Source organism: Bacillus rossius, chromosome 2, assembly GCF_032445375.1.
Source record: "Bacillus rossius redtenbacheri isolate Brsri chromosome 2, Brsri_v3, whole genome shotgun sequence".
NCBI classification, from domain to species: Eukaryota; Metazoa; Arthropoda; class Insecta; order Phasmatodea; family Bacillidae; genus Bacillus; species Bacillus rossius.
The window spans coordinates 11,243,708-11,270,090 of NC_086331.1; the positions used below are offsets into that span (position 1 = coordinate 11,243,708).

The following is a 26,383-nucleotide window of genomic DNA, read 5'->3' on the forward strand; positions in this document are numbered from 1 at the left end:
TGAGGCTGTAACATTATAGAAGTTTTAAAAAGAAAGGAGGACAATGGCAGGCAAAGGCGCGACACTCTGTCGCCAGTTTGTGATTTTTCACGCCTCAAGTTAGTGCATTGTTGGGAAAACCCAGAGCGTAGGCGCAAGACTGTGCAGCAATAAACCAGAACTTTCGCTGGGTGCTGACTCGCCAGCCAATCAGAACGAACCTTGAAGTGGTGTAATGTGTCTTTCCAGACCTTCAGAGAACAATATTTTCTCAGTATTATTGCCTATATAGTCATGATTCTGATTCTGTATTGTGAGTGGTCGGTTGAAACACGGGGTTGCCTCCTCTCCTTTGTAAGGGAAGGCAACTGCATAATACAAAGTAGTTGCTCAATTTTCGCTGCGTGTGGTCGTGATCATTGACAGCTCACAAAAATGAATTAACATTTTACGAATAAATAATTTCATGCCTGTTGGTCAGGGCCAGGCCGAAGAGTAACTTTTTTTTTTGTTTTCGGACTTTTTTAAACTATAAATTCTACCCCAGGCATCGGCCCAGGGGATCAAAGTGTCTTGTTACTACCCTGGGTTGCTTAGCCGGGCCACCTTGGAATGTAACAAACTTAGCTGTAGATCATATTATACCAAAAACTATAAAAAAAAGCTTCGACACTTTTAAATGTAAAGTGTTATAATTACATGTTGTATTTTTCAGACTGAAATCAATCAGGACAATAATTTATCTTCAGCTTCAATGATACACATTTTTTTTTATTATTGTCAATTACTAATAAATCATCAAGCTGCCTACTGAAGCACGAAGAATAAACATGATACATGCCATACAGCATAAGTAGCCAGAATGGTATTGTTTTACAATCATGAATATTCTGCAACATTCGTTCAGCAATACAGCTCAAGATTTGGTGATCTTCATCTTGTGAAATTGCTTTGACAGGCTGGAAGTAGTACGAAACAATTTATCTTGAAGCACGGTGCCTTCTCTGACATCTTACGCCTCAGCTTTGTCTGCCGTACGGAATTTTGGTCTTTCACAAGTGCAGATTTTATGAAGAAATATTTCAAAAATTACATTACAGAAGCAATTTTGTGTTACATAGCTTTGAATTCCGGAAATGTACTTCTAAAGAGTGATTACGAACTAATCGGACAGGCAAAAATTTTAACTACAAAATTTTACAGACTTATTACAATCTGAAGGTTACAAGTATCACATATTTAGCGGCAAAATTTGCTACAGCACAAACACTGCAATGCTCTCATATCGTGGAATATGTACCCCTTTCTCGGGGTACCGTTTTACAAGGAAATTAAAAGGAAGTTTATATTATAGTTTTCCTTTAGTATAGTTTATTTGAGTATTGGTGTTATCCGTACGGCGGTATTTTTGAATTATTGGTAACGTTTTTCAGCGCTAGTGTCGCCCGGGAGCACCTGGTAACAGTTAGTGAGAATATCATTAAATAATTGTGTTTATTAGTTATATTTATAATGTAGTTATATATTTGCATTTGTATAAAACTATTTTAATTATTAATGCGACATAGCAAAGTTGGACAAGTGGTGATCGGGGTAAAATGAAACAAATCACGAGCACAGCGCGCATGCGCGCGAGGGAGACAGACTTTTTCCCCTCCCTTCTTTGAAGGAGGGGAGGGGAACCAGGCGATCAGCTGTTCTGGATGACGGGCCGTAGTGTGAGGTGGTCCGCGCAAGCGGCCTCGCAAAAAATGACTTTTGCGAGTGTGGGGCCGGCTTGGGCAGCAAAATAACTCGTTGGTAAAAGTGTGCAAGAGTAGCTGTAAAGCTCGTCAAGAAGATAGTCGCGGTTCTATCGCGGCGGAACGAGGCTCCTTCCGGCTAGTATAGCCGTCAGCACCGACTGGCCTGAGGACCAGTGGGGTTTAGCGAGGATTTGCTAATCCAACGGAGACGACGAACCGATACGTGAGTGACTTCCCTTGTGATTCCCCTAGTGCAACGGGGTTATGCTGCAAGAGATTGGTGGCAGAAATAATTACGTCAAGCCTGAGAGTGTTATTTTACGTCGGAGGTCTGTTTTTCCCCCAGCTACATTTAACAACTTTATGATATGGACACGTGAAGTAAATAATTGAAACTTATGATGAAATTCAAATGGTAGAGACTCGCGTTGAACGTTTTAAGGGTACCCGTCCCCCGAACACTTCAGCACGTCGCGTAACAAGGGAGGTGTTAACTAGCTTGAACTTGGTTTATCAGAGATTTTAAATCACTATAAGGTGTCTATTGTAACTGATGTTAAGTAGGGTATTTTTATATTTCCTTATCATGTGCTGGGTATGAATATATATATATATAGTTTATAGCATCGGGCCCGATTTAGTTAATATGTACCGGCGAATGCTTATATTCTTTTAATGCTTGTAATAGTTTGATTTCAGAGGTTCAGATTAATAAATAATGTTTTGTCGTACTTGCCGCAAAAGTTGTGCTTTCTCAAGCAAATTCCTTTCTTTCGCTGTTTAATTTAAGCCCTGATTTTTTTTATACCCGTGTTGAATGCCGAGAGGTTTGGTGAACTGTGTGCCGTAACCTATTTTTCTGATATGTCGGATGGCGATAACTATACCAGGTAATTCCCGGCAGTTGTTCGCGGTTTGCGACGCTCCCTTGGGGCTTACGGGGGCGTCAAATATATGAATAAATGTACTTAGTGTGGGAACAAGAACTCGTGATATGCATCATGGAAAAGGTTGTGTTGAACGGAAACCGCAAATAATCTTGTGAGATTTTCATACTGTAAAATGTGTTGTTATTGGTTAGATTTTTAAAGGATCTCTATGATTGGCCCACAATTTCACTGTCTTGTCATGAAGAAGAAAGTGAAATTGTCGGTCACCATTGTTCAGTCATTGTTTGTAAGACGATGGGTGTGTTTTAAGTGATGGCTTGCCAATTAACTTTATTTATAAGTTGTAGTGTGTTCCATGCCTGTGATCTAGGCCGTGCTATTGAACATTTTTTGGACGTTATTTTTACCTAGAATATTTGACCACAGGCAGCAGCATAGGCCTAAGTGGAGCCTTGATGATAATTTGTGTCCAAAACGAGAAAACAATGGTCACTGCCATTTCTACAGTGAGTTACCAGCAAGCGCAGGACTTTGTATCATCACAAGTACCTAAGATATTCAGTAAATATTGTTTCAGAGCGGTAAACTATTTTGTTTGTGCCAATGACATTTTTCCGTGAGTTTTGTTTTCATCATGCGAAGTTTCTTGGCCGGCTGATGGCTGCAATTGTATTTTGTGAATTTTCGGTCAGAAAGAATAAAAACAATTAACTAGTATTGTTTTCGAGTGTTTATTTCTTTCATAAATAGTTGAGAGCAATAATTTATGAAACTACGTAGGTAACAGAAGTGGATCATTGTCATAGCCGATTGTAGCACTACAGATACTCTGCCCTCTTGTAATATATAATATTATTATTTGCTTATACCGAGTTAGTAAAATAGACTAGGTTGTTGAGCTATTTCAAAATGTTGCAATGACTTTTGATGCTTTGTTTCATATTAGGCCTAAATGTTTACAGTATATGGTTTGGTGAACTTTATTTGTACAAAAACCCATTTAGGTTTCATGTTCGTTAGTTGGATTGACATGTGTATTAAGTTAAGTTTCTGTACTTTAGATGTGCTTTATTTTTGGTTATAATTCACTCCTTTTTAATGTTTGTGTTGAAATAAGTGTCTGGCACAATTTTGGACACATTTCTGGCTCTGCAGATGTACAAGGTAGTGGCACAGTTGTGAAAGTGTTTTTCGTCAGTTTCTTAGAAATACGTTACCTGAAAACCCCAGCATGTGCACACGTGACTGCGCAGCTATGAAATCACGTAGAGTTGAATGTTCACCGGACACTATTCTGGCGGCCAATAATGACCAACTACATCCTTGTGTAAAGTTAAACTTCAGGAACTCATGGAACAATTGTTGCATTTGTTACCCTAAGGGAGCTGACGTTTGACAGTGACGTAAAATATATCTCTGGAGGGTATGATTTATACCCATGTAAGGTGATGTTTGTTGTGATTGGTCTGTTGGCCCACGAGGCTGCCTCCCCCCTGTTCGCCTTTGTAGAGGGAGGTAGCTTCATCATTCAAGCAGTTGTCGCTCCATCATCATACTGTCCAGTCGCATCGTCAGCAGCTCTCAAAAAATTATTAGAAGAAATGTGTTGAAGCATGTTATGTTTACTGGTCGGGACACAGCCATTATATTAAACGTTTTAGTGGAATTTTTGGCTATTTTTAAATAGAATTTGATTCCAGGCACAGGGTGACAGCAACCCCCACCATTGATATATATGTGCTCTAATAATAAATCATACGGTTAAAGCCCTAACTGTGGAATTTATCATAAGACTAGATATGGTAACAAAGTATGCTTTAGCTTATAACTATGCAACTGTGCTGGTATATATTGTGGCAACAGTATTATATTGAAGAATAAATCCATAAACAATTATACAATTTTTTATTTGATTTTGCAGTACAACATAAATTTTAATGGGAGAAACTAACTTCCAAATTCAAATAATTTTTTTTTTTAATTACAGTATTCATCTGTGCCTCAAGTTTTAGATGACTCTATCATATTGCATTGGCAGGCCAAACTTGAAATGTAATATAGTATGGACTGTTACATTTGGCTGCTGAATGTGATTCGGGTTGAACTTTTACAGAGAAAGAAGTAGTTTTAAGAGACTTTCTTCGGCAACATTATCGAGGTACCGTAGTATTTACAACCTAGCTGTGAGTGGTAGTTTCGTCATGTGCTGTACACGAGTCAACAGGAATTTCTATGCTTTAAGGCGCTCAAAGACGTCAAAACATCAGAACATCGCCAGCAAGCGATTGGGGTAAACAACAGGTCAAACACACAAAACAAATATCATCAAAAAGGTATGTTGTTGGCAGTAAACATTTCCAAACACTATTTTGTGGGGCGCAATGCGAACATTAAGTTGATTAAAAATGTATTGTGTATTTGTTTAGCGAAATTGCGAGGCTATAATTTTATTTTGTAATAGTTTCTGAATTGAGGTTATATAGTCTATGTAAATTTTGCTGCAGTAATTTAGTCTGAAAGTTTTGCGTAATTTTGGACAAACATGAGTAACAATAAAAAAGGTAGTTAGGTGTGGGAATAATTTTGGTTTCAGTCCAGAGGAATCAAAAGTATTGCAAATGTTAATGGAAATCAAACAAGATATTAAATAGGGACAAAAAAATACAAATTAAAACATTTTTCAATATATTTGTTTATTAATTTTAATATTTATTTTGTGGATTTAAGTGGATTAGTTGTTTTTGATTCTTTTAAGACCATATGGCAAGTTATAGTTATGTGAGGTTAAAAATTTTTAAAATTTTTATAGTTTGTTTACATCTGTTTTATGGAGGTAATTCATGTGATGGATGGTTGGAGGGGTCGTATCGGTTATTAGAAAAGTAGGCCGAAGTGGAGCCTTTTTGATAATTTTGACCGTTATGCTCTCTCAGCCATTTGTACCGTGAGTTGATAGTGACTGTGGAACTTTATATCATCAGAAGTAACATAGGATACAGAGTAAATATTGTTTCAGAGCGGTGAACTACTGTATTTTGTTTGAGCCAGTTACGTTGTTTCTTCTGCTGAATCTGCTTTCGTTATTTTAAGTTTCTTGGTCAAAATATGCCCGTCATTGTGTTTTGTGAATTTTCGGTCAGGAAGAATAAAAACCGTTCACTTCCCTCTTGTGAAGACAAAAGTGAATGTCGCTAGCCACTGTGTTCAATCATCGTGCCGCAGTCGACAAAGAAGAACGTGTTTTTGGTGATGGCTCACCAATGATATTTTAATGAAGTGGAGAGAAAAGTTCAGGTTTTTATCTTTAGGCCATACTTTGTTTTTAACTTTTAACTTTAATTTTTGACTACAGGCAGCAGCGTTTGACCCAAGACGAATCTCGAAGTTATCTCGGAAAAACACCAAAAACCGAGTCTTTTGGTTTGTATCTTGAGTTGTAGGCCACTGCAGTACATAATCATCGTTTCCTTTTGATGAAGTCCAGCAACACAGTGAAGAATGGCCAGATTCTTCTAGTCCGTTCTTAGTCCTCCTCCCTACCTTCCCCTCCCTTCACTCGCCCTCCCCTCCTTTTCTTCCTCTCCCCTTCCCCTCCTTCCTTCCTCCTCCTCCAACCTTCCAGATTCTTCCGGCCATCTAAACCTTCCTTGCCTCCCCTCCCCCCCTCTCCTCTCTTCCCCTCGTCTCGCCCACTTGTTTACCGTGAGTTAGCAGGCCACTTCACTCGTCTGTCGGCCGGCAGCGGTCCTGGTTCTCGTCGCCCCTGTGTCTGGTAAGGCGTATTTGCAGGCGTGCTCGGCCATGCCCATTTGTTTTGCGCTGTTCGCCCTGCGGCCGAATCTGCGTTGATTAATTTTGATGCTTGGCCACTTGTTTGGCAGCATGATTCAGGCCTTCTGCCCTTTTTGATTCGTCATCTCGTGTTTTTATTGGATTGTTACCACGCCTAACCAGGTACACAGGGGCGACTCAAAATTATGATTTGTCTTTTATTTATTTTTTTTAAATGTTAAATTCTTATTGACTTTACGATCTGTTATACTTGCTTGTTTTAATGTTGTGTAAAGCACTCTTTTCTTATAAGTAACCTTATATACCTTATACAATGTATGATGAATGTGCCGTTTCAGTATTAACTAATGTATTCAGTATTTTCAGTATTAACTAATGTACTAATCAATGATGTTGTTCACATTATACAAAGGGATTTCTGCACTATTTATTTATTTATCTCCTTTTTCTTGTATTAATTGTGTCTTGTGACGTTTTGAGGCAGTCAGGTGGGTGACTCTTGCCCCACCTGGTTCAACAGAACAGAAGTAAATATGTTTCATAGTCATGAACTGTTGTGTATTTGTTTGGTACAAAAATATTTATTCATAATGTAAATTTTTCGGCATGACATGGTGGCCATGTTGATAAATCAATACAGGAAAAAATAAATTTAGAAATTTTAAAGCATACCTTATTATCTATGCAAGAAAATCATTGTCAATTACAGTTAAGTCATCAAAATTAATTTTCTGGACTTTGGAAAATTTAGAAAGTGCTCAACTGAATTAAAATGTGTTTACCTATATGTAATAGTATATAGTTGTTTTGGCCGGACATGGTCTGGACTGTTACAAACTGGACCGAGGTATGTCTGCCATGGCCATTTTACAAATGCTTTCCAGGCAGAAAGTGAGAACAGAAACTTGACTGCGAAGACTCTGGTAACAAAAGGGTGCAGCCACAACCATCCAAATTATTTTTTTACACTCAATATTCATGGAAAACATTCTTTTGCCTACTCCCATGTTGCCTCCTCAGTTTTTCAAATCAATGCCACATAAAAAATTCTATAAAATAGTTACCCATACACTATCTCAACTATTTTGCGAGGCATATACATATATGTAAATTTTTTTAAATCTTTGCAGCCTCCTTATTAATGTTCAAGTTTTTTTCTTATAAATTTACGCCATATGACATCAAAGCCAGCCCTTGAGAGGATAAGATGTCACTTCCAATGAGGATTCTAATAAGGTATCACAGGTTAGGTTTGATTATTTTGTAATTTTTTCCCTTGTACTTTTTTCTTTAGGGCAATTAATTTAGTTTAGAATTTTTTCCAGTTCCTAATTGCTAGTTTCTACTATGTAAATATCCAGTCCACCTGGCCTTCTTGATCTAGTCTTGAAATTTCTGTTTCAGCAGCCAGTCATTCTTTCCCAAGCATTTCTCCATCATGCTTCATGCAGTGACCCTGTGACTGGATTCCTATTAAAGCATTTTCTCCCGCTTTATGTGCCACGCATGCACTGTGCTTCAACATTTCCTGTGTACAGTCACTGCATTTAGATTGGACAACTTAGGTCAGGAGGAGAAACATTTCATATGAAGCTATGGCCAAGTTCTTAATTTATTTAGTCCTTTTAACAAACAAACTTTGTTGAAATTGAAATTTTTTCTTTTTGTTTGAAACATATTTTGCCCTTAGGAGAGCATCCACAGGATGATTTCCATGTTGTATTTTTATGGCACTGATACTGCGACACTACAAACACAGGTGTTATCTTCCTTTGCCTATCATCAATAAATATTGTTAGTATAGCCAAAAACATGTTTTGATAGTACATCACATTTACTCTTTCTTTTCATTGACCTACGCATACTTTGAGCTCTTTTACACAAAGCATCAAAAGCAAGAACACAAACTACAAGCAAATATAAAAGCTAAAAACCACCGCATAGCAACAAATGTTAAGCATGCTCACACTGACACACTGGCAACAACTTTGCAATATTTCAAATTTTCTTCTCCAGGAACACCACTAGGTGATTTCATGTCACTCTGTTTGTTGTCAGATAACTAGAAGGTTTGTTTTGTAAGTGGATGTGTTTCAAAACAAATGACAAATCAACAATTGGTGGGGACAGGATTATATGGTGGATTGTGATAAAACCGAGATAACACTGCATTACACTGAAACACAAGTTAATACACCACAGAGCATCAGAATGCAAGTTCTATGATGGAATTAAGTAGCATTTAACCAAAACTTAATTCAAAACATAAAAAAAGGGCAGTCACAATGTTTGAAATTCAAGGAATGTCATTTCTGGACCAAAAATTGTACTAAATTTAATTTGTTTTTATTGTGCAGTTCTTATTGGATCACTTTTAAACAAAAAATTTTTGTTAATTAATTTTTATTGTTCTAAATGTATCTGTTTTAGACCAAATTATTAAAAATAACTTTATCTTAAAAAATGCAGCACATAAATTTAACCACTACTTTGGTGGTGTATTACATAACAGCTTTTATAAATATAACAGCTTTTATAAATATAAAACCATAAAATCATGTCTCAAACAATTAGTTGTCTGTCGAAGTCTGTGCATAAATCATTACACGCACATTTTCATCTATGTGTAATGGTGTAAAAAAAGTACCTACTATGTAATGTTATTATTTTAATTGAAATTTTTTGTGATATCCTTGTTTCATTTCAATTTATTTAGCAAACACAAGTTATTTATTGTTACTGTGGCAGGCCATGAGTTGACTGCCAATGTTCTAAGCTATACAAAGTTCAATATCTCTTTCCCTGCTCAACTAAATATTTGACAAATGATTAATGAAAAATGATATTGCATTATCATCAAATTTATCACGAAATGCTGTGAATTTTGGCCCCAGAAGAAAAATTTCTAGCCTGTTCAGACAATGTTCTACAATTTCAGACTGCTCTAACTGGTCTAAAAGTGTATCTGTAAATTCTTTTGATTTCCAAATTTTTCGTATTTCAATTCTGGAAGTCTAGAAGCAAAGTACTTTCAGGCTGCATGCAAGGCGATGCTTACTGTTGAGGCTACAGTGTGTTCTCGGCAGAGCTGAAGCAAACCACCCGGCAGACAAGAGCAGAGCAGGCATGTCTGCGAGACAGCCCATGCTATCAGCACCTCACAGCACAGTTGACATTTAGTGAGCGGAAACACTGCACGATGTGACACACTTGGTCGGCCGACCGATAGTAACTGTCCAGTTTTTGAACTGACGTATGACAAAGTTCACATACATCATCTCGTAGCCGATGGGTCCCTCAGCACCATGGCATCTTATGGCAGCTGCTTGGCTGTATTCAGCAACTGTGAGGCAGTTTTCCTTCTGATGCCAACATTCTGAAAGTTCTACCAACTAAGTCTCAGTGGTCGCAATAAGACTCATGAGTTTTCTGAAGAATGCAGAACCAGTAGTTCACATTGTACAAGGGTTGCACAAATGATGGTAACTAAGGGTAGAGTATAACTAACGAGAAATGATAAATTTATGGTAACTTTAAAATAATCTCACTACAAACATACTTAATAACTTACTTTGAATTTTTTACGATCACTTTATGATAAATAATATTTTTATATATATATTTTTTTTAACAGAGCAATCTTTTTACTATAACTGCTATGCATATAAGATTAGGGCTTATGTAAAAAATTTTACAATTGTATATGTACTGAATAGTAAAACATTGCTACTGTGAATAACTGTTAACTGTGGTACATTATGAGAGTTTAGGCCAAGGCAAATCAATATAGTTTCAGCACACTTAAGATCAATATGGATAGAGAGAGACCAAATTGCAGTTCAGAGCATGACATAGAAAAATAAAAAAAATAATTTATGCAATATGACAGAACAAAGTGTTCCTTATAGCACTGGCAAAGAAAGATTTTTTCAGTGCAAAAAACATATATACCCATCAGTTCAAGAAAAAATATACCAGAAGCAGCGAAATAAAAATGTAATTCACAGGAAGCCTAATTTTCTTGTAATGAAAAATAATATGAATAAAATGCACTGTTAACATAGACTGTGCACTGTGAATAACTAAAGGAAAAGTAAAATGAGACAGTAATAATGAATAACGAAGGTTTAACGACCCCAAGCAATGGAATGCTGAAGTGTTTGAAATGGCTCCGGACACAAACTGACCCTTACAGCTTGCTCTCACCTATTGTAGCCGCATGCTTCATGTTCTACACTTGTTCAGCCGGATGCTCAACAAACAAATGTCTAGGCAGGCGTCAGGCATAAAAAGTAATACGGGATAAAAGTATCTAACATTTCATAGAAATACATACAATTAATATTTACAAGACTACTCATTAACTGACATATTATAGTGAGATACTTAAAATAAACTAGAAAAAGGTGCATGCATATTGTTAACTTTTGCAACTGTCTAAAAAAAGTATGTATAAAAGTTTGTAAAAATGAGCAGTAAATGTATGGTTCTCTTTTTTTTCAAACTCACCCTGTGAATGGCTGATTGGTGATCGCCACAGCCAGCATCATTGTCTTCTAAGCACAGGTCAGAGTCGGAATCAATACGAGTCTGCCCCAATCCTTCCTGCAAACCAATCAAATATTTCAAAAATCAGCACATAATGTTTAGCTAAATAGAGAGTCCAGAAATAATATTAATAGAACTCTACCAAAATTTGTGCATGTCCATGGGTAATTTCAAAAGTCATAGAAACGTGCTAAGTTAAGCTTCATTATAAACTTTTTATTAAAAGCAGTATAACAGAGCCCCACTCTTGTTGGCAATAATTGTGAGATTGGATAATAATGTAAATGGAGTTATGATGTTTTTTGACAGCACTGTCAAAGTACTTGAAGCAATCTGCTTATGATCATATACACCTCGTGCCAACCAGCACGATTAACATGCAGTGCATAAAAGAATGGAAAGGTGGTCTTCCAGTACACCAATATACTCGCTGGCTCTGTAAATGACTACGAAGTTATTACCAGTACTTGGATGGTAATAAACACATCAGGAAAGCAACCTATTATACAGACCGTAGCCACCAAAAAAAAACCAGCAGTTTCCCAAAACTGCAATGATTTGAGGTGAAAAAAAAATGGTTAAAATGGAAAACTTTTAAATAGTTTTTATTTCGTGACCTTCAAATTTGATTATGTAACGTGGACATGTAATTAAATAATAAAAAAAAAAAAACAACAGCATCTGAGTTACGGTTTTTCCTGTAAAAATTAAGTTTTTTTTAAGAGCGCACCTTCCAAGATCTCATTTGACTTAAATAACGATTTAAACTGGACAAATTGATTAAATCTGATTGAGAAACAGGGTCGTTGGTTATACATTTCATGATAAATTTGGCCATTTTTCACAAACACATCACACAGGAATGCCGCCCACCTGAGTCATTTGCTCGGTCGTGGTGAGCACTCGCGCCAGCGAGCTACAGCACACGGGCAACGTCTCCAGCAGCGTCGGTCTGGCGTGCGTCAAGAACGGCTTCATGTACTTCACGTCGAAGTTGCCCCAGATGCGAGCCAGCAGGGCTTTCTCGTTGCTCGAGTTGGCACTGCCGCTGTTGGTCTCCCTCGCCATGGTGGGATCTTGCATGTTCTGGCACACAACACGTTCCTTTCACGCTACACCAATTCACGACACATCAAGCACCCTTCCGGGTCAACAAGGCCTGTAATTCTGAAAACCACAGTCAACAACTCTTGGATTATCAGCTTTGCAGCTTAACTGCGGCACCCTGACAGAATGAGCTCGCTAACACACAACATTCTCCGATATGAGTTAAAATATAGATATATTGGAATGTGCTTTAGAAATTATGATATCAGGTGTTATTTCAATTAATTTGAAATTGTGGTACGTGGAATACCGCATTCTGAAGTAGATATAACTTCGCCCGGTTTTTAATAACGCACAGGGCCTGGAAACAGCCACTAAAAATCAGTTCAAGCTGTGGACTAGGTGATGAAGCCTGGTATGTATCTATGTATCTGTGAAAGACAACACAGCTGCACTGTTGATGCTAGCATGCATCACCATAACTGACCTGTGAATACATACTTGGGCAGTTGTGAAAGACACTGAAGGATATCTCCTCGCTACTCGCACAAAGTGTCGAAGGGCTAAACTCACACCTTTTTTGAACCATGGTCATTTTTTTCATACATCTTCACTTCAAATTACAGGGACAGTCATTTCACCTAGCAATAGGTCCAAAAAAATTAAGTAAAATCACAATACAAATTTTTGAAAAGTAATTTAAATATAATAACCTCAGTTACATAGCTGTCTGCTTCTCATGACCTGCAGGTTTTCGCTAACAATTATGCATGCATCTCTATATCTTTTTAACTGCACCAACAAATACTATGTGTATATTATTCTTTTAAATTTCTCTTACTGTTCCCTATGTGCGCTACCTAGCCAGGGGTGTAATTGTGATGATGAGACAAAACAATAAGTGCGATGCTTGCTGGTGCATGTAACACTGTATTATCTGTTAAGTGCAAGAATCTACAATGGTATGCAGTATTTCCCTCGTGTAGTGAGCAACTATGGGATTTTGAACGGAGACTCAAACTTTATGCCACAGACATAAAGATACAGTCACAAAGGAAGTCCGTACGATGCTTTCAAGATTCAATGCTGCAAGTTCGTACAAAAATTATTTATAAATCCACCATGTTAAACAATTTCACACAAAAAAACTTTTCAAAGTATAAATGTGAGTACAGAACTACCAGTAAAAATGAAACATTTTGTTAATGCTTAGATATATCGAGCAAATTTTAGATTGAGTGTGACAAGCCTGCGAGACACTCACTTGTGACTCTCAGTCGTTCTTTTAGTTCTGCTTTATTCACAGTGTCTAAACTCAGTTCAACATTCCCTGAATAAGTTTTTGTTTTCTCTGAAATCACTTCGCACTTAGGAGCCGACTGCAATGACAGTCAACAGCTGCTATTCCTAGTGCCAGTTAACCAACCCCCTCCCCCAATCGGGTGACAGTGTAAAAGATTCCTGATGCAAAAACTAAAACCTTCTCCACTTATCACTCATTGTGTGACATGTGTGACTACCTGCCGTATACCCCAAAACACAGTGTTATGAGTTTGGGCTTTCACTGTATTATTATTAAATTTGTTTCCCAGTAAAACAATGAGCACTGTGCACACCAGCTTTGACTTGGCAATCCTACAGTGTGGCACACAAGTCATCATCTGACATTGTACCATACCACTGGCTATCAGTACATACACTGCCTTGAGTAAGGCATATGTGAGGCCTGTGGTCTTTACTGCCTAACACCTGCTGAATTACAGGAACATGTGGGTTCTTTCAGTGACGGGCATCCTTTTTTTTAGTGTCAAATTAATTTTCGCTATGAGAAAAATGCCTTAATGTCAGAATGGAAATCACATGACAGTTTGGTATCAGTAGTTTCAAACAGGTTTCCATCCAAGCGGTACTAATGCTTCATTTGAAGTAGATACATAGTATTAATGCAGATAAAATGTTTTAATGTTTTACCATCACTGACACAGTTTTTCTCTTTTACTATTATTTTCACAAAGTATACATGTTGCCCTGAAAACATGCCACCTGCAAAATGCAAAATAACAAAACAGCAAGCACAAAAGGGACTTGAGACATACACATGTCATGATTCAATTCGATCAACGGTGCGTAGTTTAATAACTGCAAAGAAAACCTGTCTAATGATAGTTACATAAAATGGCAAATGCCCAATAGCTACATGGCTCTCTTGTGATCTCATGTAGAAGAAAACACACGAAGGTATTACAGTCAGTCAATTTCAACCCAGAATGTCTGCAAGCCATTTGTGTAGCCATTTAAGCAGATCAACACCTAGAGACTTCATTGGTGGGTATGTTTTGACAGGCATACTATGGATGATGCATGACCGCATGACAGGCACTTGGGCTAGCAAGCTCGCTGGTTGTGTTCATGTATCCCAAGCATAGAAAAGTTCAGCGGCAGAAAAGAAATTGTAACTTCGTTGTTTCCACAGTTCAAGCACTAGATTAAAATATTTTTTTTTTTTCAATTTTAAATACCTATATGTCTATGTAATATGTATTCTTCATTGAAAATTAATGTTGGTAATTTGCTTAACATATCAGAATCACCATTTATTCACCAACAATACATACTATTTTAACTCAAATAAACACTTATTTAAATGCCATTGTAAAAATTTATGGAGATTTGTAGCATGTACGATTATGGTTTATACATGAGAAAAGCCAGCCAAAATTTAAATAAAAAGAAGCAAAAAAATATTTAAGGATAGATCTGCAACAAAGTGTTCATATTACAAATTTATTTTATAAATTAAGGGGTTAATTGATGGCATTCACACTGATTACCTTAAGTACTTGGCTTAGCATATATTTTGTATTACCTGCAGTGTCAGTTTCATCAATCAGTGGTTAATCAAGTGTTGATTGTAATTTTATAGGGATCTCACATGGAACTCAAAGTTTAACAGGTAAAAATGGAATGTTGAAAAGATTAACAAAAATTTATAAATAAACATTTATATAAGTCTATAGAATTGATAACCCAATAAGAGTTATAATCAGTGGGTACACCCCATATACCAATATTAGGATGTTAGGACTAAAATAATTCCAACTTTGATCATTTTAAAAGCATCATATATTACATAACTCAAGTGATACCAACAAGTACTAATGAAAATAAGTTGTATTATTTCCATGTGTAAGTGTACCATAACAACAATAATAAAGTCTTGCTAACTTAAACCAATGTTTGGATAAAATGAGCATACAAATAGTTTATACGTCAGAAACAAGGGGTGATGATTGTAAATGGATTGGAGCCTCAGATCTCAACAAAGTGAATTGTTTTCATCAGAAAAAGTAAAAACATCTGAAATGGTTTGGACAGTGCTGCAGCCTGAATCGGGACAAAATAGCTTGGCTTGATCAAGAAGATCAATTGAATATTTACTTTTAGGATTTTCTTTCACTGCTACTTATGAATGCATTTGGGACAGAGCCTCGAGATTAAACTGAGCACTACCAAAGACATTTCAAGATTTATTGACAATGTAATGTGGGTGGGATTTTAGTCCATTTGTGGGAAAAATTGTCTCTTTGTATGTATTGAGAAATGTTTATAACTGGGATGTAGGTAAGAAATCATCAAACTGTAGTACACAGTGTTCCAAGTTGGTGAAATGTCAGTACAAGTACATAACAAAAAACTTGGTGAAGTGCCACAGATGTCTGACCACACATGCAGCAAAGTAAGAGGTTTCGCAAGTGACAGTGCTGCTGCTCAAAGTGGAAAAAAATTACAATGATTTACTTCACTTCATTATCACAACAATGACTTGGGGGTGTGAGGGCTTTAGGGTAAGGAAGTAAGGGTGTGAGGGAGTAAGGGTGTGAGGATGTGAGGATGTAAGAGTGACGTGCAGGGTGAGGAAGTTAGCGAGTAAGGGTGTGAGGGTGTGAGGAAGTGAGGGTGTGAGGAAGTGAGGGTGTGAGGAAGTGAGGGTGTGAGGAAGTGAGGGTGTGAGGAAGTGAGGGTGTGAGGAAGTGAGGGTGTGAGGAAGTGAGGGTGTGAGGAAGTGAGGGTGCGAGGAAGTGAGGGTGTGAGGAAGTGAGGGTGTGAGGAAGTGAGGGTGTGAGGAAGTGAGGGTGTGAGGAAGTGAGGGTATAAGGAAGTGAGGTGTGAGGAAGTGAGTGTATAAGGAAGTGAGGTGTGAAGGTGTGGAGTGAAGAAGTGAGGGTGTGAGGAAGTGAGGGTGTGAGGGTGAGAGGGTGTGAGGGTGTGAGGGTGAGAGGGTGTGAGGAAGTGAGGGTGTGAGGAAGTGAGGGTATGAGGAAGTGAGGGTATGAGGAAGTGAGGGTATGAGGAAGTGAGGGTGTGAGGAAGTGAGGGTGTGAGGAAGTGAGGTGTGAAGGTGTGGAGTGAAGAAGTGAGGGTGTGAGGAAGTGAGGGTGTGAGGAAGTGAGGGTGTGAGGAAGTGAGGGTGTGAGGGTGTGAGGGTGAGAGGGTAAGAGGGTAAGAGGGTTTGAGGGTGTGAGGAAGTGAGGGTATGAGGAAGTGAGGGTGTGAGGGTGTGAGGGTATGAGGAAGTGAGGGTGTGAGGGTGTGAGGAAGTGAGGGTGTGAGGAAGTGAGGGTGCGAGGAAGTGAGGGTGCGAGGAAGTGAGGGTGCGAGGAAGTGAGGGTGAGAGGGTGTGAGGAAGTGAGGGTATGAGGAAGTGAGGGTATGAGGAAGTGAGGGTATGAGGAAGTGAGGGTATGAGGAAGTGAGGGTGTGAGGAAGTGAGGGTGTGAGGAAGTGAGGGTGTGAGGAAGTGAGGGTGAGGGTGTGAGGAAGTGAGGGTGTGAGGAAGTGAGGGTGTGAGGAAGTGAGGGTATGAAGAAGTGAGGGTATGAGGAAGTGAGGGTATGAGGAAGTGAGGGTATGAGGAAGTGAGGGTGTGAGGGAGTAAGGGTGTGGGGTGAGGAAGTGGGGGACACTTTTAATTCTTAATTCTTACAGTATTGCCGACTGAACAAATATTTCCACGAAAGCCTTTTTAAAAATAACAGGTCATTATTAACTTGGAAAAGTAGTAATTTAATAGAAATATTATGCAACTTTGTGTTACTAGAAAAAGCTAGTGATTCAGGACATTTTGAGTATGGAAACGTAATATATCGCCAAAGAATATTGGATTTTTGGACAAACTATTGACAAAATGAAAATTGAATCATCTAAAAAAAAAAAGTTAGCTCTGGTTCCAATAAGTTAAATCAAAATTCCTTGCCAACATTGTAACTGTAATTATTGAGGCTTACATGCAAAATTTTTACACTGCAAAATTATTCCAATAACAAGCTCGGTAACTGTCTTGAACAGTGACTTTAGGTAACCACAGGTGTCAATCTACAGCAGAGGTGCCAATGGGAATTCGTACAATTGTCCTACCATCGACACTGTGAGACGCAGCATCACGTCTTTATGGAATAGCATAGAACTGAGTTATAAAACATTAGAATAATGATAAGGGTTGAGACTCCTCTTACACCAACTAAGTGCTCGGCCGTTTAAACTAGCCACGAGTTGTGTCCTGCCCTTACACCTTACAGCAAAAACGCTGGACCTCAAAATCTGTTAAGTAATCACAGCTGTGTCGTCGTCATTAAATTTGTAACGTAAATCATTGAACTAAGCCAATATGCAGAAATGCAGCACTTGACTAACTTTAACCATCATTTTATAAATAAGCTGCTTGAACTACTTTAGTGTTGATAAGTTGGACGTAAAGACACAAAATACTCTTGTGTCGAGCCAAAGATTAAATGAACTTTTATTAAGACATTCAGAGATATACATAAGTGCCCGGTGACACAGCATAACTTATTCCATGAAAGTCTTAAATTTGGTCACTCTGCCAGCAATGGGACTCTGCTAAATAAGCCACGCCTTAAGTCACCACATTTCAAATTTCTGTACTGTTTTTTTGTTTGTATGAATGCCAATGAGTGGTTAGGACAACATTAGTTTAACAAGACCGATCGTGACATTCTGTCATGCCTTAGGTACTGAGTTTTCTGTTACCTAGTTTCCTATTTACGGAAATCCTCAGTTTTGCCTTTCAAACCATCGTGCACATTGCTGTGAGAAATGTACACGAGAAATGTAACTTTAAGATTCTCAAAATCAATGTTTAAATTTCATTGCTAAGATGATTACTATATTTTGATGTAGAGCATATGCAAGACTTAATTTCACATCACAATTTTTCATGATATGTATCTTGCCTTTGGCTTTGTATCATTTGATGGATTAAGTTTGTAACTAATATTAGTAATTTTGTGTTGACAGTGTATGCTTTGGTAACATTTTTTTCTGTGGGCTATTTGGCTTTAATTTTAAATTATATTCATAAACATTTAGCAATAATGTTCGCACATTTGCGGGGCATAAATTTAATGGGTAGTAGTGTGTGCCAAAATAGGCAATTTTTTTTTACAGAACAATGTCCAGAATCGCAAACCTGCAAAGTTACAGGCGCAAACCGTAGCTCAAAAATTTAAATTTTGCATGCATAATGCACCACTCCAGTGGCTGAGACATGCAATCTCAGCTCGGTAATGTTCAACAGCTCTGCGAGCTCAAGACTATTATAGTAGCCGTACGCACTAGCAACCTGCAGTGGCCAGCACAGTGGATAGTTGGTTGCGTGTGGTATGTTTACATTTTTGCTTTAGCGTTTTGCGTAGTGTAGACTGTTAGTGAGTCAGTAATGCGATTACAAAACTTACCAACACCAACAACCCGGCAAACTTTACATTCACAGAGATGGCCAATATGTACACGGGGTACAGGAAGGCGCAAGAAATTGTAACAGAAACAGTGTGCATTTACCAAAGGTGCTTTTACAACAGAAATGTACGGAATAGGAAGATCTTCTCATTTCTTAACCAGCAACTGCCTGAAATTGGGAGTTCCATACCACGAAGGTGATGCAACCAAACAGCTGGTTGCTAGTGCGTACGGCTAACTCTAAATCTTCGAGCTGAATACCTGCTTTCCAGGGAGCATTTGAATGTAACAGCGCTATGTTCGCATGTCTACTCAGACAATGGAGTGGCACCTAATGTGCAGAAAATTCAAGTTTGCAAACTACTGTTTGAGCCTGTAGCTGTGCAGTTGCGATTCCGGATATACTGTGTTTTAACGCATAATCAGAGCACATTTTATGCTCAAATCAAGTTTACAGAGTAAGGGTGTGACTTTAATGTGAGAAAAGCATTTTGTTGGTGTTAAGCTTTTCATAAAAACTAAACATGTTGCATGGAAAGTAGGTTCAATTAAAAAACAAGAGTATACAATAGCAAGACAAACAATTAAAATTAATTAGTCATGCAACAAAAACATATTTTGTTCCGACTTAAAATAGAAGAATGAAAACTGTGACAGAACGTTAACCGGAACAATTGTAGTACGCACTAACCACAAGTGCAGTCTAACAAATGTAGTTTACTTGGTACGAGACAGAGGGCACACAGTGCATAATTTGCATTCGGCGAGCTATCTATATTCGACTACGTGCACAAACTCTACATGGGCATCAACATAACCAAACATGAATGTTACCAACTAGCGCTAGCTACATTTTTATATGCGCTACATAGCGACAATGAACAGAGAAAGTCGTTGCCTTGGGATTAGGCGATGAACGAGTTGTGGTCTTCGTAAGGAAGTGGTAATTGAGGGAACAGTTCAAGGTTAAGAGCGTGACGCCCAGGTGTCGCCATTCAGCAGCGCTCGGCAGCCAAGCGAGTCCCCCCTGCTCGTGTCGCGAGTGGAGAAGCATCACATCCAAAGATTTGATAGTTTTAAGAGGCGAGTAATCACACATGTTATGACCACATTTTCTGGTGGTAGACTCTATATATTCAGTGCTTCATTATTTTTCATTAAGACTCAAGTATTGTTCATATTTATATTCCTTGAGAGGCATTCTTTTATAATTAGCTTCCGTTTATAGAAATATGTTAATTCTTTAGTTAGCTTCTTCTTCATCAGGGGCTTTTGTCTTTCTTACTCCCATTTTAATATTTTAATTCAAGTCTTACTTGATTATTGTTTTTAAGAAGCCTAGTCATGCACTATTAATCATTGTTCTAAATTTTAATTGTAATGGCTCAATTGTTTTGTACTCAGCCTGTAATATTGTTTTACATAAGTAATGCGATATTATTTCACATAAAATTTTTGTATAAATTTTGTGATATTATTACTGACAAAACATAATTGTATGTTCACAGAGCAACCGAGTGAGTGTGTGCAATCTCGGTCTCCAACGTATCAAGCAGTATTAAATGTGTTCATGTCTTAATGTTTTGCCGCTATAAAATGTTTCCTCATGTGTTCAATAAATAATTAGCACTGCATACTCTTCAATATTCTTCAAGTCTTTGTACCACACCTAAATTTGCGTGTGTAGCCCCAGGAAAATAAAAGAAGTAAAGAATTCAAAATAATTAATTAAATGGAAAAATGTATTTTAAAAGAAAGTTTAGAACGAAAAATCCTTAAACGTAAAAAATGTTTAATCTGATCTGATCTGCGACTTCTCTAAAGAAAGGCAGTGGCTGCTGCCACCCAGAGTGGAGAAGTAGAAACACTGCTCGCCACACTCGAGTAGCAGCTGTCACTCAGCTGGGACATCCTGAGGTGGCATCAGGCAGATGTAGAATACATACTATAAAATATAAATTATGTTTCAGTGTTTATAAATCTACAAGAAAATTAGTGCTTTATTTAATTATAAGTAAATGACAGTAAGGCCCCTCTCAAAATCGTACAAGGATAAATGCAAAAATTTTAGTTTGTCAATGTAAATCATGCATCACTTTAAGATTATTATCGTACAAATCATTTCTGTATTGTTTCACTTCAAAATAATGCCATTATGAAACCATAAAATTGTATTTGTTGACACTATGAAAATTTTACATGGTAATTATTTGTTTCACAGAATCAAAAACATCTTTTTGTTGAACGACAATGCCATATACACTAAAAACCATTTATTGCAGGCTTTTATAAATACAAAGTTCAAAAAGTCAAACAATCGGAAAGTCGAATCAAGTGTTAAAACAGTTGTAGTAATTGTGACTACTTCATTACAGGTATCTGCTTTGCAGAAGGGTAAAAATAAGGGTACATAACACATGAATACAGGAGATATGTTATACATGTGTGTGTGTGTATACACAGGATGAATCTGACTTGACCAATAAACTTTGGCTGCATGTTCCCGCTCAACTAAATAAGATGAAAACATATATACAACTTATGGTCTAAAGTGCTTCCTAACACTGGTATATCTTTGAATTTGGAGCTGAACAACATTTTTATTGTAAATAAATGAGAAAGTAGTTAAGAGAGACAACACTGAGCATGTGAATTATGTTTAATAGAATTAAGTTCTACAACCTTCGTGAATTTTTTCACTGTAGCAAAATTATTTTATGAAATAATTGGGGGTTAACGCCTTTATTTTTCACAAATTTTTATGGCATGTTACTACTCCCAATTATTTCAATGAAATAATTTTGCTACAGTGACAAAATTTGCGGTGGTTGTAGAACTTCATTCAATTAAACCTATTCCATACACTCATTGTTTTATCTTCAATATTTTCTCTATTATTTACAATAAAAATGTTGTTCAGATCCAGCTTCAAAGATGTATATCATATATCAGCCTTGGGAAACACTTTAGACCATAAATTGTACAGATGTTTTCAACATATTTTGTCATGATGATCATGCAGCCAAAGTTTATCCGTCTAAATCAAACCTCATCCTGTACACACACAAACACACACTCAAGATTTAAAAAAAGTAATAACTGCACACAATTTCTATAAAGAGTAATACTTTTTGACGTGACGTCTAATAAATCGATGAACGCTGGCTCCACGCACAAAAAAGTGTCCCATAACGCACATTGTCCCATTACACCGTGTCCCATTACGCTCATTGTACGCTTGTGCCGCATCTATCTCTCTTCCACTCGATTGGAACAACCATCGATTTGACTTTTTCGAGGCACATTAAACTTGAAACACTCCCATTCGTTTCCTACTTTTCCTATCATTGTACTATCCTTAACAGAATTACACAGATTGGAAGAAGTTAAATAGCAAACATGTATAAAAGTTATAGTTAAAATAATCTCTTCGTTAAAGTAATAAACATATTTGAATTAATGAGTGCAAATAAAAGTAAATTTATCAATTAAAGTGTAGATTTCATTTCACTCCTTCTTTGTATCCATACAAAATAGTGATAATTCAATAAAAATGATTCAATTTTATTCATAAGTATGCAATCATTCCATCAATGTTTTGTTATGACGTCACGTTAAACTATCGTCCGTAAACCGACTTTACAGACAACCAATTTTTTTTATCTAATGCCTCTATTAGCTACGGAGAAACGAATGTTTTAAGAAGGTTTAAGAATCAGGCCTACTGTGTGTTCACTTTTCACAGCAGGTGAAGTCATTGCCCTTTCTACAAAAATAGATTTTAACAGGCCAAAATTAGTTAATAAAATAAACATAATTGACAGTTGAAGTAAGTTTGGTTTCATCACTGGGCCCAACTAAATCAGCTCCAGTATAAATGTTTTCAAGTCAACGCTTTGAACTAAAATTAAAGGTTTGGATGCCTGTTTATGTGTAAACTACTGTTTGAATACAACCACTCCTAGTAGTAAAGCCTTAACTCATTCCAGGAAAGCAAAGCACCAATCAAAACAGCAGTAATCAAATACATACATATTTCCAATAAGAGTGTATGTTAAACAAAATAATTGGTTTTTCAACCATGTAAGTGTGTTTGATGACTGCCATCTAAATCAAGACACTGCTCCCGTAAAAATCAATTTACAGTACTTATTGTAGGTCTACATACATTTAAAGTGCATTAAAATAAATGTATGAATCATAATTTGAGAATGGAACAAAAAAAATAACAGTGTAAAAAAATCACGGCCACATTGTTTACATAACAGGTGTTGGCATAACATTTCGTAATTAGGAGCTACCAACGTTTTCGAGTTACAAAGTAATAATGTTATTAATTTAGAAAATATGTTTTAATTATAATACGATTAAAAGGGCATAAACTTAACATTTTCTATGAACAAGAAAGATTATTTAACCTGTTACCATAATTACTGACACTGATGTTTAGTAAATGCACATCTGCCATGAACTGCCAACCATGTGACTTGCCACTAATGCATCCTGGTTAGCAAGAGGTAAACTTGTCCGGAAAGCTTCTGGCTTTTTTCCCCAGATCTGCTGCTGACTTGCAGGACAGCATAATATAAACTGCTGTACTATGGCAATTGGGCACAAGTAAATATGCAATGAAGGAAGGAAATAACTATTAAAAAAGGGGTAAACTATTGTTTATTAATTTGACATTATTATTTGTTGAACTGACAAGGGGAGGGTGCAAAGTTCGAGTCACCTATTTTGACGTCCTTTGTGAGAGTAAAAAACTTCCCAATGGCCAACTACCCTGTAAAGCTGAACATTCAACTCTCAATTTTCCTCAAGAAACAGCCAATCAAAAAATGAGGCACAACTTATATACCCATAACATTCCACTCTGGATCGTTAATGTAGCATGGCTCAGTGATTAGTGTCTGACAACCACACTGGCAACTCAGGTTTCATCCTACTTTGAAAACTTTTTTTTTATTGATGTTTCATCAATAACATGAAAATCCCTGTTTATTGATTGAAAATGCGAGAAAAAAAAATTTAATCACCACAGTACGAACCAGATTCAGCATTGCTTCAGCAATGAGTCATGTCTGCTTCCTTTCCATTCCTAAACGATTCCTTTAATTTTGAAGCCAATTCAACCTGTCTTTAAGTTTTCAAATGAAGCACAGGATACAACAGGGAAAAATTATGAAATACAGCAGTAAATGGGACATCGCAACTTTGCAAGAAACTAATGAAATAGCGGAGAGTTTCCAAACACACCAAATTTTTATTTGGACATTGTAATTAACACTGATCAAACAGGCTGCCAAGACCAAACAACATACAACAGATAGTTAGACCTATAGAGTGTACAAAGTGTGTACGTTAAAAGACAAAATTAGAACAAAATCACAAATTCATACACCACCCAATACTCTATCACGGCATCAGGAAAATTTCCTCCAAAAGTTTTCATTTTCCTCCAGGAACCATCAAATAAATTTGGTCATTGTTTCGAAGATTGTACAGAGACTGATGAATGATTTCAAAAATGTTGTTGTAACATGTTAAAAATCCCGCAAACTCACTAAAGAACTCTGTAGGAAGTATTTGAAACAATTCTCGTCCCCTATATCAAAAAAAGATAAATTTATGCTCATCAATGATTCGTAGGGTGGGCGAACGGATTGAATTTTGCATGATGAGATTTTTCAAAATGTAGTGGCAAAGTGACTTGCATCTTCAAATTAATTCCACCAAAGTGTACGCCTGTTTGTCAGCCGTGCGATGTGTATTTTTACAGTCAGGTTAAACTTTTCATAAAGGGATTGCAAAATGCCCCTATTCTATTACAAGAACAGAAAAAAGCACCACGCAAAGATATAATTCTTCACCAATTGAGCACTCCAAAGTTTACTAACATGTTGAAATACATTTGGTATGATGCAAAACTGATAGAACCAAAAGAGACATTCCTAAATGTAAAAGAAATCTGCTTCCCTCTGTCTTTGTAAAAAAAAATTTCATGCAACACTGTCACATTTATACAATGGGTATGGTAAAAACAGAAAATATGTTCTACGTTTTTTTATAAGTATCACCTGCAAGTGTGAACCAAATTGTAGAAAATAACAGTAACAGCGATGTGTAAATATTGTCACACTTTGGTAGGTGTTTTAAAAATAAATTATGTAGTGAATTTAATAACCACATGTTGCTTTCTTCACATTACCTTCACCCTAGTAGTTGACAGTTTGTAGTAAAAAAATTAAAGTACCCAAAATGGGATCGAACCAGAGTCACCAGCATGGTGGACAGATGCTCTTGATTGCTGAGCCACACTGCCTTAACAATTCTGAATGCAACACTGTGGGCATAAAAGTAATGCCTCTTTTCTGATCGCCAATTGAACAATTGAGAGTTGGGTTTTCAATGCTACAGGGAAGTACCTTACTCTCGCAAAGGGGACCTCAAAATCGGCTACCTGAAGTTCACGCCTTCTCCTTGTGAGTTTGCTACACAAGTATGATGCCATTGTGCACGCATGGAAAAAGATTCATGTAGAAGAAAAAGAGGTCTACTTAAAATCTATGACCATGCTACTTCAAAACATGAGTGTAATTTATTGGTGTGGTTACTTCAAAACCACACAAATTGAACAGCATTACTTTGAAGAGTGGGTGTATACACTAACATTTAAACTTGCTTTACACCAATTTCCTTAAGCATTATAAATTTTTAAAAGTTTAAACATTTCCATAATACTATGACAAGCTATACGTCATGCAACTGTACATTTTTCATGTGTATATATTGTATATGAAACCAAGCATTAAGAATAATTGGAATTTATCACATCCTTTTTCTTCTAAAATTGTTACAATATAAGCATATTATATAATATATTCCATTTCTCAGAACGCAGGCTTTCATTTTAATGATTCCTTCTTCATGTTTAAACTAATTTCTAAAATCAAACTGAACAAAATTATGTATCATAACTTTATTTTCATTAGACACGTCATTTATATAACAATATGCATCCAATATAGCACTCCACTTGGTGGTACACATCTAGGCCCATCACTAGTCACTAACACTACCTGATAATGCATTTCACAAAAATGCAATTTTATCCTATTACGTGCAAATACAGGTTGGTCATTATGCTGTTTGGTTTCTTTAAAAGCAGTATACTAGGACAGTGGAATTTACCACTTCTCAAAACTAAACATTTCTCCCTTCCGCAACTGGTCCATCCCTTCACCAAAGGTCTCCAAAAATTAACTGAAAATTACTCACTATGGCCTTAGAACCCAGAATAAAAAGATTCTACTGCCATCAACTCTATTCATCTAAATCTGATGAATACCATAATTATTTTATTCAAGTACTTAATTTTGACAAAACTTTAAAAAGAGATTTAACATTAGTGCATATGGGACTAATGAATTCCTATTCGACACAGAAAACTATTAAATACTTTGGTTTAACTAATAAATACTTTGGTTTGTGCGAATAGCATACACAATAGTTTCCTTCAAGTTACGTCAGCACATACAGGAAGTAATAGTTCTCTGGGTGTTTACAAAGGAGTGTGCATTCCATGCTACTACTCTATGAACTGTTAAACAAATCTAACAAAGAGTA

The 26,383-nt window shown here is 36.8% G+C and overlaps 1 protein-coding gene across 4 annotated transcripts in view; it reads right to left on the reverse strand.

Annotated features, from left to right (window-relative positions):
• The window catches only part of LOC134529095 (sodium/hydrogen exchanger 6), a 106,787-nt gene that overhangs the window by 24,116 nt on the left and 56,288 nt on the right, over positions 1 to 26,383 (reverse strand). For all 4 annotated transcript variants that reach the window (XM_063362820.1, XM_063362823.1, XM_063362821.1 and 1 more), the window contains 2 exons: positions 11,828 to 12,040; positions 10,916 to 11,011 (listed from right to left, as the gene is read on the reverse strand). In XM_063362820.1, coding sequence (XP_063218890.1) covers positions 10,916 to 11,011; positions 11,828 to 12,040 — 309 coding nt within the window. The remainder of the gene's footprint in view (positions 1 to 10,915; positions 11,012 to 11,827; positions 12,041 to 26,383) is intronic.